The following is a 16,230-nucleotide window of genomic DNA, read 5'->3' on the forward strand; positions in this document are numbered from 1 at the left end:
CGTATTTAATTAAATTAAAACCAGATATCATTTGATTGAGTAGAAAGAAAGGTTAGAGGTATCTGTTTATGTGAATCAGCATCTCAGAAATCGAAATACACTATAATTCTTCTTTGAAGTAACCTATTACTTGAGTAAATATTAGTATGAGATTATCCTGAGTATGCAAATGATGTTCTTTAAAACAGTTTTTTAAGAAAGTATAGCATATTGAAAGGGTAGTGGAAGCGCATATCAACTCAACTGAACATAATTTGTTGCACTGATATTCCATCTAATAATAGGCTATGATTGGCACACAAGAAACGAATTTTGCCTACTCAGTGACAAATCACAAGTCAATGTATCCTGGGATAGATCCAAGGAGTAGCTATTGCGAATCCTCCCTGTGCAGCTGATATTTTAAATTAACAATACCTGAGAATCTTATATTGAAATTCTTTTGTTGCAGCTGGTAGAGCTCAAAGAGGCTGAGGTGAAGTCATTGAAGGAGTCAGAAAGATTAGAAAAAGAAATTGCAGAAGTCCAAGAGTTGAAGGTGGTCAAAATTTAAATTTTTGCATTCTGAATCTGTATTTTTTTCCCCTCTTTCTCTCTCAGCCACACACACACTTTGTGTGGATAACTCATACCTTGTTTTGGTTAGCAGAAGAAGCTTAGTACCATGACAGCTGATGAATACTTCGAGAAGCATCCCGAGCTCAAGAAGAAGTTCGATGATGAAATTAGAAATGACTATTGGGGCTACTAGTTTGACTTTGCATGACTGTCGCTTTCAGGTGGACCTTTTGAGTTCGACTGCAATGTGGAAATAAAGAGAACAAGTTTATTTTATTTAATTTCTTGGGTATTCTGAAGATTATGGAAAAGAATACAGTCCTTGAGGTGTACCTTTCTTGCAGCTTCCAATGGACAATTAATTTGTGTTCAATATGGAGCTGTTATCGAATCATGAGAACATTTTCAGGCTATGTGAATAATGTGGTCATGAGAGTTGTTGTCTTTCAATCCTTCCTGCACCTTATGCCATGCCCAACCAGTTTGGACATAACGCGGTCATGCTGTTATACATATGCTGTTATACATGTCTTTGAACAGGTTAGGATCTACAGAGATTGGCCCAAGATTCAGAAACACCATGTTTGTCCAATTTTCTGATGTCAGATTCTTGATCAAAATGGCTCTCTGAAAATAAGTGCAAGATTAGGAGTATGTTACATGGACACAATCCACCACCTCCTAGATTAATCACTCTATTCTGAATTCTTTGGTTGCGACCAATGAGCATTTCTGGCACCTACTTTTCCCTCTACCAAGCAAGAAAACCCCCCTACAGCTGTTTTGTTTCTGTAAAGTGCATCTTTCAGAGTAGAACCTGTAGCACCAATGTCAATGGGTTATGATTGTGCTCATGCAGAGTCACTTCTCCTGTGGTGTGTGCATGCGTATTCTGGCGGATATTGGGAAGAAAGTGTGACTAATTACATACTATATAACGCTTGAAGAGTTGGAAGACAGGTTGAAATTTTTATTTCATTTAATATATGTACGTTGTGTGTATAATTTTTTTTCAAATAAAATAATTGATGTAATCTTTATACACAGAGTGTATATATTAAAATGAAATAGAAGATGAAACGTTACTTGAAATACAAAATAATTTAGGACCAAAAACCAAACAACATTATCTTGCTTGCTTCTGATTATTGTTCGGCAAATTTTCTTGAAATCTGCCTTTCCATTGTGTTCTCAAGTACAATAATAATTTCAAAGATGTAATATCATAAACAGGAATAATAATTTCTAGTAATATGTCCAGAGGTGATGTGCTTCACAAGGAGTTGGAGAATCAGACGGGCAGATGATGCTTACAGTCTTTTATATTTCATAATTGATGGTGAGTGGTGGAATGGCCCACTCCACAATTAGATGATTCCAACCACATGATGGGAATTAAGTCCACCACATGATTAGGGGGGCTTGAGAGAATCCTTGGCAACCTTTTCCTCTTTATAGTTTGATTCTACTTTTGAGAACTCTTGTAGTTTGGAAGTATTTGAAGAAGTGGTATACTAGTAAAAGTTCCGAGTATTTGAAAATTAATGTTATGTGTTTGTTTTGAGCGTGTGGTGGTGACGGTATATGGAAATAAGTTGGAGAAAGATGGGGTTTTCCTCAATAAATCTTAAGTTGGGGTGTCTAAAAATAAAATGGGTAAAATTGGCGTCCTTGAATTTTAATATAATTATGAAATATAGCATAAGTGTCTGAAAAATAATTTTATGATTGTTTCAGGTTTACTTTTGCTTCTTATTTTTTGGGAGTTGATTTACGTTTACTTAAACAGTGTTGAGAACTACCAATATTTTGATTGAAAATTTTGAGTTAATAACAACTAGTAGACAGAACACATATGATGTGTGTGTATAGTTTGATTTTTTATTATATTTATTTATTCAAATAAGAAAAAAGAAGATAAAATGAACAGCTTATTAAAGCTACTAAAATATTTTAACTTCAAATGTGTATCAATAGAACAATTGGTAAAATCAAGTTGTTAAAAAGAGGTGGTTTATTTCATGCAAAAATTGTTGTTAAAGGCCAAAACTAGTTATTTTAAGATGTCGCAGTTACACAATTCGTAACATTCTCATTCGTTTATGTTTGCTCAAGATCTATTTTACTAGAATAAGTTTTGTGAATTATAATTGTAGCATCCTCCATTGATACTACGACTAAATCTCCCTTGATATCATACTTAAACTAAATCCTATTTATATATACGTAATCCCAACATCATAAGAAGCAAAATCAACCCACAAGATTATATATATATTTATTTATTTATATGTGGGTGCACATATCAAACCCCACACAATGAAACTATTGTAATTAGTTCTTACGTCATCCACATTTCATCTTTATATCTTCTCAAAATATGACCTCTATTTTTACTCAAAAATAAGGAGAAAACTACATACTAGCCTATCTGATCGAAATGCACAACTTGGATCTAGTTCTCATGAGTAGACACAAAAAATTTACACCTGAAAAATATTAGCAGATGAATGAGCCTGCAACTCAGTAAGCAAATAACTGGCACTATCTATACATATACATCAAATGTCATCCAGATAAAACAAGATGAGCAACATACGTAAAGTATAATTAATTTAGTTTCAACACAAATGAACTTTATCTAATACGCAGTCAACTCATAACAAAACAATCAATTAAACTCATTATTTCCTTGTTTGTTTACCAGAACGTGATACAGTGCCTTTCTCCATCAACTCAACATCACCATTTATTACATAAGTGAATTCCCTTGATACGCCACACGGGCTCATTAATCTCACTCTGCATCATAACTTTTTTCATATCCCATTATAGCTCTTTTTTTTTCTTTTTTTTTTTACCACATAAGCTATTCAACAATTCAATGAGTATTCATATCACAGTTATATTCAATTTTCATTATTTTCTAGTTTCCACATATCACTATTCTTGTAACAGCTAGTACCATAAAACCATATATTAATCCATTTTCATTTACAAGCATTAACGACATACTATTCAATAAATATAATACTTCAATGTATTTTTTCTATGTATGATGGAATCAAAGTGATTCCTACTTCAATTGAAGCATCGGATCCCGTCTCATCTCAATTAAGAGGGGTCATGGAAAGAGCAGGTTCAAAATCATGATCAATTCCTTTTCCAAATCTTGTTGCAGCTGCACGAGCCCTTCCCCTATGCCACAAATGATCTATGAAAAAGAAGAATCCTAGAACAAAATGAGAGGTAGCTGACCAACTTCACTTTCACAACATAGTTATTCAAGTTAAATCATCCACCACCCATAAAACTTCGTATAAGTCAGTTTCATCACGAGTCACAGATATATATAAAACTAATACCACAAAGAAAGGAAATATATTATTTAATTGATACTTGTTACACTTATTATAGTTTAATAAGTATTCGTATAATTAAAAACAAAATTAATTCCTTAAAATAATTAATTAAATATACTTATAATTTAATATTGTAAAAATTGAACGCATAGATCGAGTGTGCAAATAGTGTTAATTCTGCCTTGTTGATCTCTAGCTCAGAGAACATGGGATATAAGTAATTCTTTTTAATTTCGTTTTTGATTTATCCTTATATATATATATATATATATGTGTGTGTGTGTGTGTGTGTGTGTGATTTGTGGCCCTAATTTTTCTCGACTTTTCCATCCTTGAAACCTAAATCAATCTCCCATCACACACGTTCATGGATAGAAAATAAAAATTGGAAATGTTAAATATGAAATTTAAATATATGTGGCATATAAATCTCATGCTTCTGTGGAAAATTTCGAATTAAATTTTCTAATTCAGAATTCGAGATCATATGAATAATACCTGTGTAATATATACATGCAGATGTTAAAAAAATGAGTTGTTTATTTTATTTGAACAAAATTTATACATATTACGTGTGTTAAATAAAATAAAAGATATTATGAATTTTGTTATAAAAAATCCAATCTATGAAATTTTGGGTTTAATTTGAATACTTTTCTTTTCATTTGCTTCTTGGGTAAAAAATGTAGAAAATAAATGTTAGATAACGAAATTTTAGTCTTGATTATATTGGGTTAGATTTGAACCAATTAAATGACAAGTATAATATATTTGTTTGGTATTTAATTAAAAAGTGTGACCAATCACATGATAAGTGTATTACACTTATTATATAATTGATTCGATTCGATTAAATTCTTACATGAATAATTTTTTTTCGAACAATAAACATATCTTAACTTAAAGTCAAATTTTGGATTTTGTTTCTCTTTTAGTCGATTGATCAAATATGTGAATATTGATTCACTACCACAAATATAATATTAATGACAGTTCTAAAATTATCATTAAAAATATATTTTAAGTGACAATAATTGTAATATGGTGAAAGTATAATTATTTGTAAGAAGAATCATGCACTAAATTATTATTATTATAGATAATTAATGATATATTTTTAATAATAAATATATTTTATACTATATTTATATCACTAATTATTTATAGCAATAATTTTATGTACATTTTAATTTTGTCGCTAATTATTCCTAGCAACAATGTTTACTTAAATTTACATTGTAAAAATCACTATAGTCGCAAAATAAAAATTCATTTCATCACATTGATACATATAATTAGTGATAATTTAATATCATCATATACCTTTTTTATTGTTAATATTCTCTTTTTTGCAGTGATTACCAACAAAGTAATAATATATATTTTACCCTAAGAGAAAAATGTTGAAAACAACTAAATGGATATCTATCTATTCAATTCACATTTACATCTTACCTTAAAGCTTGAACTTCTATTTTTTTTAAATAAAAACGAATAATATATTGAATACTAATTAACAATGAATTAGTAATTATAAATCAATAATATACTATAATCCCATGTTAATAAGCAAATTTATATGATGTGATTTGTGATAAGATTGGTGTCCCATTACGTGAGATATTATTGACTGTTTTGATTCTGCATGAGCTCACGATTTTGTTTTAAAAATGCGTCTGGTTAGGAAGAGGAGGTCTTGGGGCTTATAAGCCACTCAAGTTCCTTATCTGCAATCAATGTGGTACGTGCGCTTGCCTGCATCATCAGCCACAGACGAGGGGCTTCAGATGTACATATGGCCACGTTCCTGCAGATGGCGCAAAATGATGTGGCCTGTGATTTGATCGGTGTCGCATTGTACGAGATATTATTCGTTTTGATTATATATTAACCTCACAGTTTTATCCTAAAAATGTGCCTCACTACGGAGAGGAGACCTTGTAACTTATAAATTGTTCAAACATTTTGTTTGTAATCAATATGAGATGCTCGTCTATGTAATCATAAAAATTGATAAATATTTACACTTTTGATGGAATTAAAAAGCTCAAAAGTCATGGACAACCCAAAATTTTCTTGGCTGAATTGGACTTTGTGAATTGAAGTACAGAAAAACACAAGGTAATGATCTCATTGTGACAGGACACGGTCAAGCACCTCAATATTGACACCAAGGCCAATTTTTTGTCTACCAAATTTAGGCTATTTATTAAGTGCGACCAGTTAAACTAATCATATTCGGTTGTTAAATGTTATTAATTAAATTACCCTCAATCATAATTATTGTTATAAAAGTTACTTTATCTTCAAATTTTTCTATTAATAATATTCTAAATTAATACAAAATTTAAAAATAATAAAAATATTTAAGAAATTAGTTCGGATCCGTTTCAAATTTTATTCTATACTCTTTCAAATAACTAAATAAGTATAGGGAAAATTGAGATGTGTGCATCGAATGTATTCTGATAACTATTTATTATTGTGCATGAGCCATTAATGTCATTGGAATTTTTATTAGGTTCATATTGTTAATTTCAAATACATTAGTTGATGTTATTGTATTTTAATTTTTTTTCGGGTAGAGGGAACATATTATAAATTGTAAGGTAAAAGGTTTCTAGATTATTTCTTAATTTATTATGACACGTCGCTGAAATTCTTAAATTTTTAATGAAAAAAGGAAAAAAAAGGGGGGGAGGGGGGAGGGGGGGAAGGGACAAATACATTTCTGAAGCTACCATGCCAAAAGTATATTGGAGATTCATTTATTTGAATTGTTGATAGTATATACTGCCACAAGATCCTCTACTATTATCTACCATAAATACAAATAGATATATCTTAGTATTATGTAATATTATTAGTTTAAAAAACTATGTATAATATATTTCGCAATATAAAATTTTAATAACTAAATTAGAATGCAAAATATTGTTTTATTTGTAACTCAATCCTTTTTAATTGTATTTTGATGTTCAGAGTCAAGTATTATTTATGTTTTTCTTTTTTATAACACTTATTTTGAAACCTACGACTAATGTAAAATACGCAAAGTGGGTATAGTACGCATGACTCAGAACTATGAAAATATTCCAATTGAATGAATAAAAGATTAACTCAAAAGCACCATTACCAGATAAAAAGTATTTTAATAATAAAACTATTGCATATATATGATCTCTTCCTCTTATTATTGTGTATATATATATATATATATATATATTAAAATACGGATGTTGATGTCTATTGAATTTTCAACACCATAAGATATATAGATGTGTCAAGTTGTAGATCTTGATATAACGATGAATAAATCTATAAAAAGAACACGTCAACGCTTTGATATTTAAATTAGTAATAATTTTAGATGCAATTAATAAAATATTAGTATAGAAGAATATTTGGAAAAGTCTCAAGAATGCTTAACCTTAACTTTTTAGCTACTTGACCCCTTTCTATAGGAGAGTGGTAGAGGAGTTAGGGGTTAGCTGGTGAGGCTCCCACCTCTCCCTAGTGATATGTACAAAGCTCCCCAAAATGGGAAGTGCCCTTAATTAGCAAGGTCAATTTAGGAGGGAGTAGGTGCTTATTCATTTGGATAGGTGTTACACAGAAAATATTTTTTTTATACAATACTTATGTTTTGTAAGATTTGATGTATTTACGATTAATTAGTCAATTTTCCTTGATCATTCAACTTGTGTTTGATCATTTTAGTGAGTTAATTTAGCAAACCAAGCACTCATGCATAAACTTAGAACACAATGATTATAAGCAAATTCTAACCTTCCATTATTTCCCATAGATCAATATAGGAAACCTCACTTGGGCTTACACACATCAAGAAAAATTGCAACTTAGAGCATAAACATATTAAAAAGACAACAAATAATTTTCTCAATGGACATCCTCCATTGCTAGGAACTTTAATATAGTGATAACAAGTGTTAATAGTTTCTAGTCAATCAAGATTGAATAACAACAGTTGTCTTGGGTAAGGACAACCATAATAGTTGTCCAAATAAATGTTTTTCCAATCGTTTGTGAATGACCGTCGATCCTGTCTCCACCGTGCCTGTTTGCCTGTCTTGTACATGTGCACATTGTTTGCCCTGCATGCTCGTGCTTGCCATCTGTGGGCTAATTTCCCATACGACATGCCAAGCCTAACCATAATGTCAGCATCATGCACCACCATCTGGTTTCCATCACATATGTCCAACAATGTGCTATGGGTAAGCCAATCAGCCTGTGTCATGGCACCAACATAACACATTTGTACAAGTGACACAATACGAGGGGATCGTCTGCACACTGGCATGCAGACTTGTCGTTTCAAGCTACTAAGGGCCTAACAATATGTAACTACCCACTTTCTCCATTTTTCTTGAATGAGTATCGATCTATTGATTTGTACTTTTGGCGTCACGCTGGGTCGAGTTGGATTTTGCGTCAATCTTTTAAAGCCCAATGAAATTATTTAACTCATTCAATGCATAATCAATGGACCAAAGATTCGTAAAACACCTAACAAGCAAAATAAAATCTCCAACTCAGTTGAAACGTTGAAGAGCCCAAGGCAACACGAGCTCATTTGCAACTTATCGGTGATCCAACCAACTCAGCTAACACGTCAACAACACTTTTCACCTTATTAGATGACTTATCAACCTAAGAGCATATCAATAGGGATAATCGGTACTTAGGATAAGGCCAAGCTCGCCCCAAGAGAATTTTTAATAAAGTTATTTTAGGAAAAAAAAATTTAATAAACCTAAAATATTCCAAGTGATTACTCATACTTTTACAATAATAAATAATAAATCTAATTTAGATATATTGTTATGTCTAAATAGATACAGGTTTAATTGTTTAGATTTGTAAAAATGATATCATCAACAATTATTTTGTACATGATTAATATTTAATAAACAATAAGTATAAATTATTATTAATATACAGAATCACTAATTTCTATTTTATCATAAATGTTAATAAAATATTACACAAAATTTTTAAAAATGTACTTATACTTTGCTACACAAAAAATGCAACAACATAATTGCTGTAATGAACAACATTATTGCCATATTATTGACACATTCATTGATTAGAATTGTTACAAATATTATTGCAGTAACTTCTTCTCAACTCCATTACCGTTACAAAATGAAATAATGACTACTTTTCGTATATTAATATTACAAAACAACAATATTAGATTCTAGAAATAATATTTTGATAATGGTAAGTACAAAAGGATTGGATTCTAAAGTACATTATTCATAATCCCAAAGAGAAGAATATGTTAATTTTTTCGGAGATTATCATAAAAGTTATTTTTTTTTTAAAAAAAAAAAGAACTATTAATATTACAAAACAACAATATTAGATTCTAGAAATAATATTTTGATAATGGTAAGTACAAAAGGATTGGATTCTAAAGTACATTATTCATAATCCCAAAGAGAAGAATATGTTAATTTTTTCGGAGATTATCATAAAAGTTATTTTTTTTTTAAAAAAAAAAAGAACTTATTTAATTGAAGAGTGGAGAAGTTGGTGTTTTGGTCTGTCATTTTCCTTTTCAACTTTAATTTACTATGTGTCTAATATTAATGTTTTTTTTCCTCTTCATTCTGAATTTCTTAATAGTTTTCTTTTAAAAATATTTATGTTTATTTCAGTTTTATTATCTTATTCTCTTTTATGCTTTCCTTTTATTTATATTTCATAAATTAGATTCACTTTGCTTTATTTATATAAATGAACTGATATTTAATCATTTTAATTTTTTAAATATTTTTGCAAACACACCGTCTAATACCTAGTTTGCAATTTATGTGCTTAATTCCTCGTTTTTATATTTATGCATTATGTAAATGTTACGAAAATACCCTTATCCTTCTTTAATTAAATATATTTCAAAAGGTTATAAATGTAATTTTTTTATGTTATTATAATAAAATAGTATTGTGTTAATAATTTTTTCACAAATATATATATATATATATATTATTTTGAAAAAAGAAAAAAACTGTACACGCATTGTGTATACTGTATAATGGGCTGCATAAAAGATTATAAAAGAAGACCGGGAATGGCCGTTACTACCCGTCCACGACCAGAACACGGCGGGGCCCGCCACGATGCAACCACCTCTGTCGGCTCCTGAGACCCCCACCCCCACTCCACGCTACTCCTGCTGACGTGGCCTTTGTTCCGCGCCCACCACCTTGTCTCTCTCACCTACCGCCCCTAGATTCCTGAAAATTGCAGTTCGGCCCCCACCTCCAAAAAGCCACCCGTATCCATTAATGGCAAACAGGAACAACTCATGCAAATACTCACAAGTCACAACCAACCCATTATTTCAAAAAACAAATACCAACACAATAATTACTGTATTATAATCTTGTACACCGCATTTCTATATCCACTCCACAGCGTCTTTGCCTATCCTTTTCGTTTACATATGTAGCAAAAGAATACTTATATTCATGTATATGTATAAATATTTGGAGAGAAAAGCTTGGGATTGACGCCATTGTAGATTTTGGGTTTCAGCCCACTTGTTAAATCTTGTTGATGTCTGAGGTCAACGAGTCAGCTGCCTGGAAGGGGGAGTTTGCGGGTCTTCTCGATGAGGACGTTGGGAAAGTCAATGGGTACAGTTACAGTTACTCCGCCGCGGATGGAGGAACTCCGGTGGCGGGGGAGGGTGGGGATTGGAGGTTTCAGGTGGCGGAGTTTGCCAAGGGGGCGGCGGAGATGAGTGTGGAGTTTGGGAAGGGAGTGAGGGATGTCGTGAAGCAGAGTGTATTGAGGGAGGATTCGGTAATTGTGAGGAAGTTTAAGGGCCCTTGCCTGAAGATTATGGGAAAATTGAGATTCTTGAATGAGTATCTGCCGGAGGATCGCGATCCGGTCCATTCTTGGACCGTGATTGCCTGTGTCTGGGTTGTTGCTCTTGCAGGTGATTCTTTTGTAGTTCTTTTTCCCTTTCTTTCTCTCCTGTTTCTGTGATGGTTGTTTGATGTGATATTGAAGTTCGAAGAAGAATGGTAAGAAAAGAACTGTAGTGAATGTGAAACTGAGAATCATCTTTCAACTGTTTTGCCAATAATTTTAAGATTCAGGCTTTTGTTTGGCTTTAACAAGGTAATATACTTCGGATGAGTGAACCATTTGGGAGGAATTGTTCTGAATTATATTACTGCTGCTTTTCGTCTTTAAAGATTTCGCTGCAGTGCCCTGTATATTCCAGATAAATATTATACATCTAGCCATAACACAGTCTTGGTTTCGAATGTATTTCAATCAATCACCTGAATTTAGCAGTGTATCTCTCTGCTGAGATACTTAGGAAAACCCTTTGGAAGTTTTCTTGAAATGCTTTGACTTTTTCGATTTTCAAAGTTGATCACTCACTCTCAATGTGTTGGTTATTTCCATAAGTTGACCTGTGAAAACTTGTCCATAAGGAATACCAGTTGATCAGTGGTGTTGTCTGGTTATACTCATGGGGATTGTTCTCATTGAGTAAGTAAAGCATCCGTTTTAGTAGTTTTAGCAGATCAGAGATAAATTAGTTTTTGAGCATGAAGAGATCTTTTTTTTTTGTTCCAATCTGTGCGTCCTTTGTTCTTTATAATTTTCGTCATTTATGATTATTTGAAAGATAAAAAACTAGAGCATTTGGATTATAGTTGGTTTCACATTAGCAATTTGATGAAGAAGATGATTTCTCTGTGTTATATTATCGTTCCTGTTTCCCCAGCCAATTCCCACTGACTGGGCAATTAAATTGTGCAGCTTTAATTGTAAATATTACTGAAACTACAACTCCGTTGGTTAAAAAGATGAAGGTCCATCCTGCTAGTGCTAGCCTTATATTGCTTCCAGATGGAAGACGCTTAGCTTATCAAGAGCAAGGTGTTCCAGCTGACCAAGCGAGATATTCAATGATCGTCCCCCATTCATTTCTTTCATCCCGGCTTGCAGGTATGCTGTTTAAGCACTTCATCTTATCAAACAAACTGAGATATTGGTTCGTGAAAAGCTCATAAAGCTAAAATCTGGACTCTGCCAATTCTGAAACTAGGGATTCCTGGCCTCAAGGGTTCCTTACTGCAACAGTTTGGAGTTCGATTGGTGACATATGATCTACCTGGATTTGGGGAAAGTGATCCTCATCCAGATAGAGACCTTGAGACTTCGGCTCTGGATATGTTACACTTGTCATATTCTGTGAATATTACCGACAAGTTCTGGGTAGTGGGATATTCTGATGGAAGCAAGCATGCTTGGGCTGCGGTTCGTTACATTCCTGATAGGCTTGCGGGTAAGTTCTCATTACTTCTTTTGAACCAGTCACCAGTGTTATTTTGTCCAAGAAACTTTAATAACCTTAATATTAGCATATATGGAGCACATAAGTGAATGAAACTTGTGGAGAAGTAAATAGACATGCTCGTTATGTTTGTGTGCTGAAGTATTAGTATGACATTGGAGTTCTTTGCCAGAGCTCCCTATCTACTTTAACTGCAGGAAGTCCAGCTGATGGGATTGTTAACATCACTCTGGTTATTTTACTTTTTGCCCGGATTTAAAAAAATCACTAAACATGTGTAGTCTGGCTGGCTTGAGTATATGTCCATCACTTGCTTAACTTTTGCACTAACTCTTACGGAAGAATTTCTGATGGTACTTGTGACTGTGTCTATCAGCAGTTTGCAAAGAAACATCTTCCTCCTGCTTATCCTGTTCTGGATCATTCTTTTCAGGTGCTATAATGATTGCTCCAATGATTAATCCATATGAACCGAAATTGACCAAAGAAGAGAGACGAAGAATCTGGGGAACGTGGACAGTAAAGAAAAAACTGATGTACTTTTTAGCTCGGAAATTTCCTGTATTACTTCCATACTTTTATCGAGGAACATTCCTTTCTGGAAACCATGGCCAGATTAATACATGGCATTACCTCTCACTCGGAAAGAGGGTGAGTCATCTCAACTGAAAACCATGACTTTGCAATTCTAAGTTGAACTCCTGCTTAGGCTGTAACGGCTGTCTGCAAACTACAAAGAACGAAGCATAGATAAAATTTGAAGGGTCATTCTCTACATAAGTTTATTTTATCTGCCAATGTTGTTTCAGCAGAAAGAATATTGATCATGACTCTGAAAATTTCTCACTGAACACTGAATTGTATAGGACAGGGCTCTGGTAAAGGACAGAGTTTTCGAGGACTTCTGGCAGAGGGATGTCGAAGAATCAGTTCGACAGGGAAATGCAAAGCCATTTGTTGAGGAAGCTGCTTTGCAGGTCTCAAATTGGGGTTTCGGCATTGGAGACCTCAAAGTACAGAACAAGCATAACGGTAAAGGCATTCTTGCATTGCTTAAATCAATGTACAGTCCTTCAGAGAAAAGGATGAGTGGATTTCTCGGCCCGATACACATATGGCAGGTTAGTGAATTGTCTGGTAGCCTTCCTATCTTCTCTTCAGTCCTCATTTCTAAATTTCCAGTGTTGGAAGAATACCACAGTTATGCAGTTTAAAAGTTAGCCACAATTATCTTAAATGTGAAGACTTTTAGGGGCAAATATACTTTAATTTGATTACACGGTATAAAATAGTTTCTATTAAAGTTAATTTCATTTAGATCCCACTCTGGTTAGATTACTGACTATACCGCTTGCTGCCCTTTTGAAATTACAAAAACTCACCAAGTTCAGCGAGGTTTGCAACACCTAAAAATGAGTGTCTGCCAGTTTTTTGCCAAAAATAAATTGAAAAGATTGTTTTTTATTTATAATTTCTATTTTTTGAATAGTTTAAACTAAGCTGATTTAAAGTTAAAATATATAAACAGGTTTCTACCAACTTTTTGCGGTTTATTGGCATAATTCCAAATACCAAACTATTTTCCCAAAGTTTCCAACTACATTTTTTTCTATTTTTTTCCACTTTTCACTTTTGTTTTTAAGCACTCACTACTTTCTCTTTAACGTAATTCCAACAATTACTGGAAACACTCTCTTAGAACATTTGCACAACACCCCCATTCCATTTGAACATGTCGTAATGTATAGAAAAATTGATCGGATGTTAATGTTAAAGTATAGGAGTGTAATTAATTTTTGTTTAATGGGTGTTTGCAATACTTTACTTTAAGTGCTTATCATTTTTTTGGTGAAATCAGTTGAGAAGAGTACTCTTGGTACACAATGTGTGCTTTTGAACTGCTTATATTGAGCTCATTTTTTCTTCCGCTTCTCCATTTTTCATGTCAAATAGGGAGCTGAGGATACAGTGGTCCCTCCAGCAATGAGCGACTTTGTGCATCGAGTTCTACCAGATGTCATGCTGCATAAGCTTCCATATGAGGGCCATTTCACCTACTTCTACTTCTGCAATGAATGCCATCGTCAGATGTTCAGCATTGTTTATGGAGATCCTCAAGGCCCTCTTCTCCCAAAAGAGGATCAAACTCCGGTTGAAGACGACGAAGGAGAAGCAGAAAACAATGAAGTAATTTTCAGTGATACAGCAGTAGACAAAGAAAACGTCTCTACTTTAGCCTGAGAACATGATCTGAGTTCCAGAAACCATAAATTGCATAGGAGTCAGAGCAAAGTTATAATTGTCTTCTGTGTCGTAGTTTTCTGGTTAGTAGTAGAGGCATGCTAAAGACCAGTATACGGTATCATACTAATAGGCATTCACAGGAGAAAGTATGTTAAAGCAGCATCATATTCACTGAAATGAGAATTTTTGTTACACGGAAAAGTCTTACCTAAATGATCGTTTCACATCGACAGTGAGAATCATGTTTCATTAGTACTGGCATCCATCTTGTATAGACAACGCATGATTCTCGTTGTTTGATGTGAAATCCTGTTTAAGTAAGTGTCACCTCATTGTAAAGACTTAAAGCAATGATACGAAAGAAATTGCAGGGACATGACGTCTAAGGGAGTATCAAGCAATTAGTTACAATATCTAGCAAAATTTGTGTGCGGTCGACAGACTTTGAATTGATATGCAGAGAGGATGCTGTTCGAGCCAAAAAAGGTTTGCTGCTTCGTTGATCTCCCTACTGAAGCTCCATGTCTGAACCTAATCAAGATCATCCGATTGTAGTGAAAGAGATGCACAAACATGCTTAATGAGGGTTGTTTTGCTTGTGCATGATAGAGAATTATAGTAACACCAGGAGATCTCATTATGGACTTTGGAGATGACGTAAAGATTTGAAACAAAACCTATGGAGGAAAGCTCTATATTGCGCTTAAGAGACGATTCTAGAGAGATCTAACTTACAATCGAGTCATGACCAAACCTATGCAAATCTTGGGGCTTGAAGATCCCAAATGCGCAACTTGTCCAGAAGAAAATGGAATTGAGGCCGTCCAATTGCCTCTGTGACGATGTCCACCAACTGCAACTTGGATGGCACATGGCGCATGGTGATTTTACCTTCTTGTAATGTGTTATCGGCAAAGTGGCAGTAAATCTCAATGTATTTTGTTCGCTTCTGAAACATGGGATTTGCAACAATGTGCAAGGCCGCTTGGTTGTGACAATACAATATGGTTGGTTCAGCATAGGTGACTCTGATTGTTGCAAGAAAAGACTAGAATCATGTGAATTCATTGGTCGTGAAGGCCATAGACCCATATTCAACTTCAGTAGAGGACTGCGATCCCTGCCTTTTTTTCTTCCATAAAGAGATATACGCAGTCTGCATGCTTTTCTTGTGGTTGACGACCTAAAATTGGGTGGAAATTTCATATAAACTTCCACTTCCAAGAAAAGCATTATGAGCATCCATTTGGTGCAAGTGCCAACCCTTGACCGCCATTGTCGCAAGAAAGCACCTCTACCGGGTAAAGGTCGCATAAAAATTGGTTCTTTCCACCCGCCCCTGAATCCTTTTGCGACCAATCTTGCTTTGTACCTTTCTTTCCATGCAATTTCATTGTGGTGAATCGGCAACATGCAGTTCAACCTCTTTGCCGTGTATACTACATAATCGCACAACTAATCTAGAGTTGTTTGCAGCTCGATCGTTGTCTCATTCGCTCAGTAACTTTTATGCCATTATATGATTGAGAATTATAATACTTAATCCAAAATGTATACACAAAATGAGAATATATATTCCACTATTCCTATGTATGGGCATTATATGTAAATCATACGCATTTTTAAAAACTTTTTAGGAAATTTGTAATTTTACATTTCTAAAAGGGTTTAAGTGTAGTTACCCTTTTAAATTATAAATATAGAACTTTA

General features: G+C 33.5%; 3 protein-coding genes across 3 annotated transcripts in view; 2 read left to right on the forward strand and 1 right to left on the reverse strand.

Moving 5' to 3' along the window:
• The window catches only part of LOC105170692 (ATP synthase subunit d, mitochondrial), a 4,851-nt gene extending 3,843 nt beyond the window's left edge, over window positions 1–1,008 (forward strand). Inside the window, exons 4-5 of the mRNA XM_011091569.2 lie at window positions 452–538; window positions 650–1,008. Coding sequence (XP_011089871.1) covers window positions 452–538; window positions 650–751 — 189 coding nt within the window. The 3' untranslated portion in view covers window positions 752–1,008. The remainder of the gene's footprint in view (window positions 1–451; window positions 539–649) is intronic.
• LOC105170693 lies at window positions 10,248–14,712 on the forward strand. The gene is made up of 6 exons (XM_011091570.2): window positions 10,248–10,899; window positions 11,739–11,927; window positions 12,028–12,267; window positions 12,710–12,927; window positions 13,143–13,397; window positions 14,230–14,712. The coding sequence occupies exons 1-6, from the start codon at window positions 10,512–10,514 to the stop codon at window positions 14,515–14,517; spliced, it is 1,578 nt and encodes a 525-aa protein (XP_011089872.1). The 5' UTR covers window positions 10,248–10,511; the 3' UTR covers window positions 14,518–14,712.
• Window positions 14,609–16,086, reverse strand: LOC110012602. Its single transcript, XM_020696922.1, has 2 exons — window positions 15,256–16,086; window positions 14,609–15,051 (listed from the first exon to the last, which is right to left on the reverse strand). Exons 1-2 carry the CDS (start codon window positions 15,931–15,933, stop codon window positions 14,935–14,937), a joined length of 795 nt encoding a protein of 264 aa, XP_020552581.1. The 5' UTR covers window positions 15,934–16,086; the 3' UTR covers window positions 14,609–14,934.

Source organism: Sesamum indicum, linkage group LG9 (genome assembly GCF_000512975.1).
Source record: "Sesamum indicum cultivar Zhongzhi No. 13 linkage group LG9, S_indicum_v1.0, whole genome shotgun sequence".
In the NCBI taxonomy this organism is placed as follows: Eukaryota; Viridiplantae; Streptophyta; class Magnoliopsida; order Lamiales; family Pedaliaceae; genus Sesamum; species Sesamum indicum.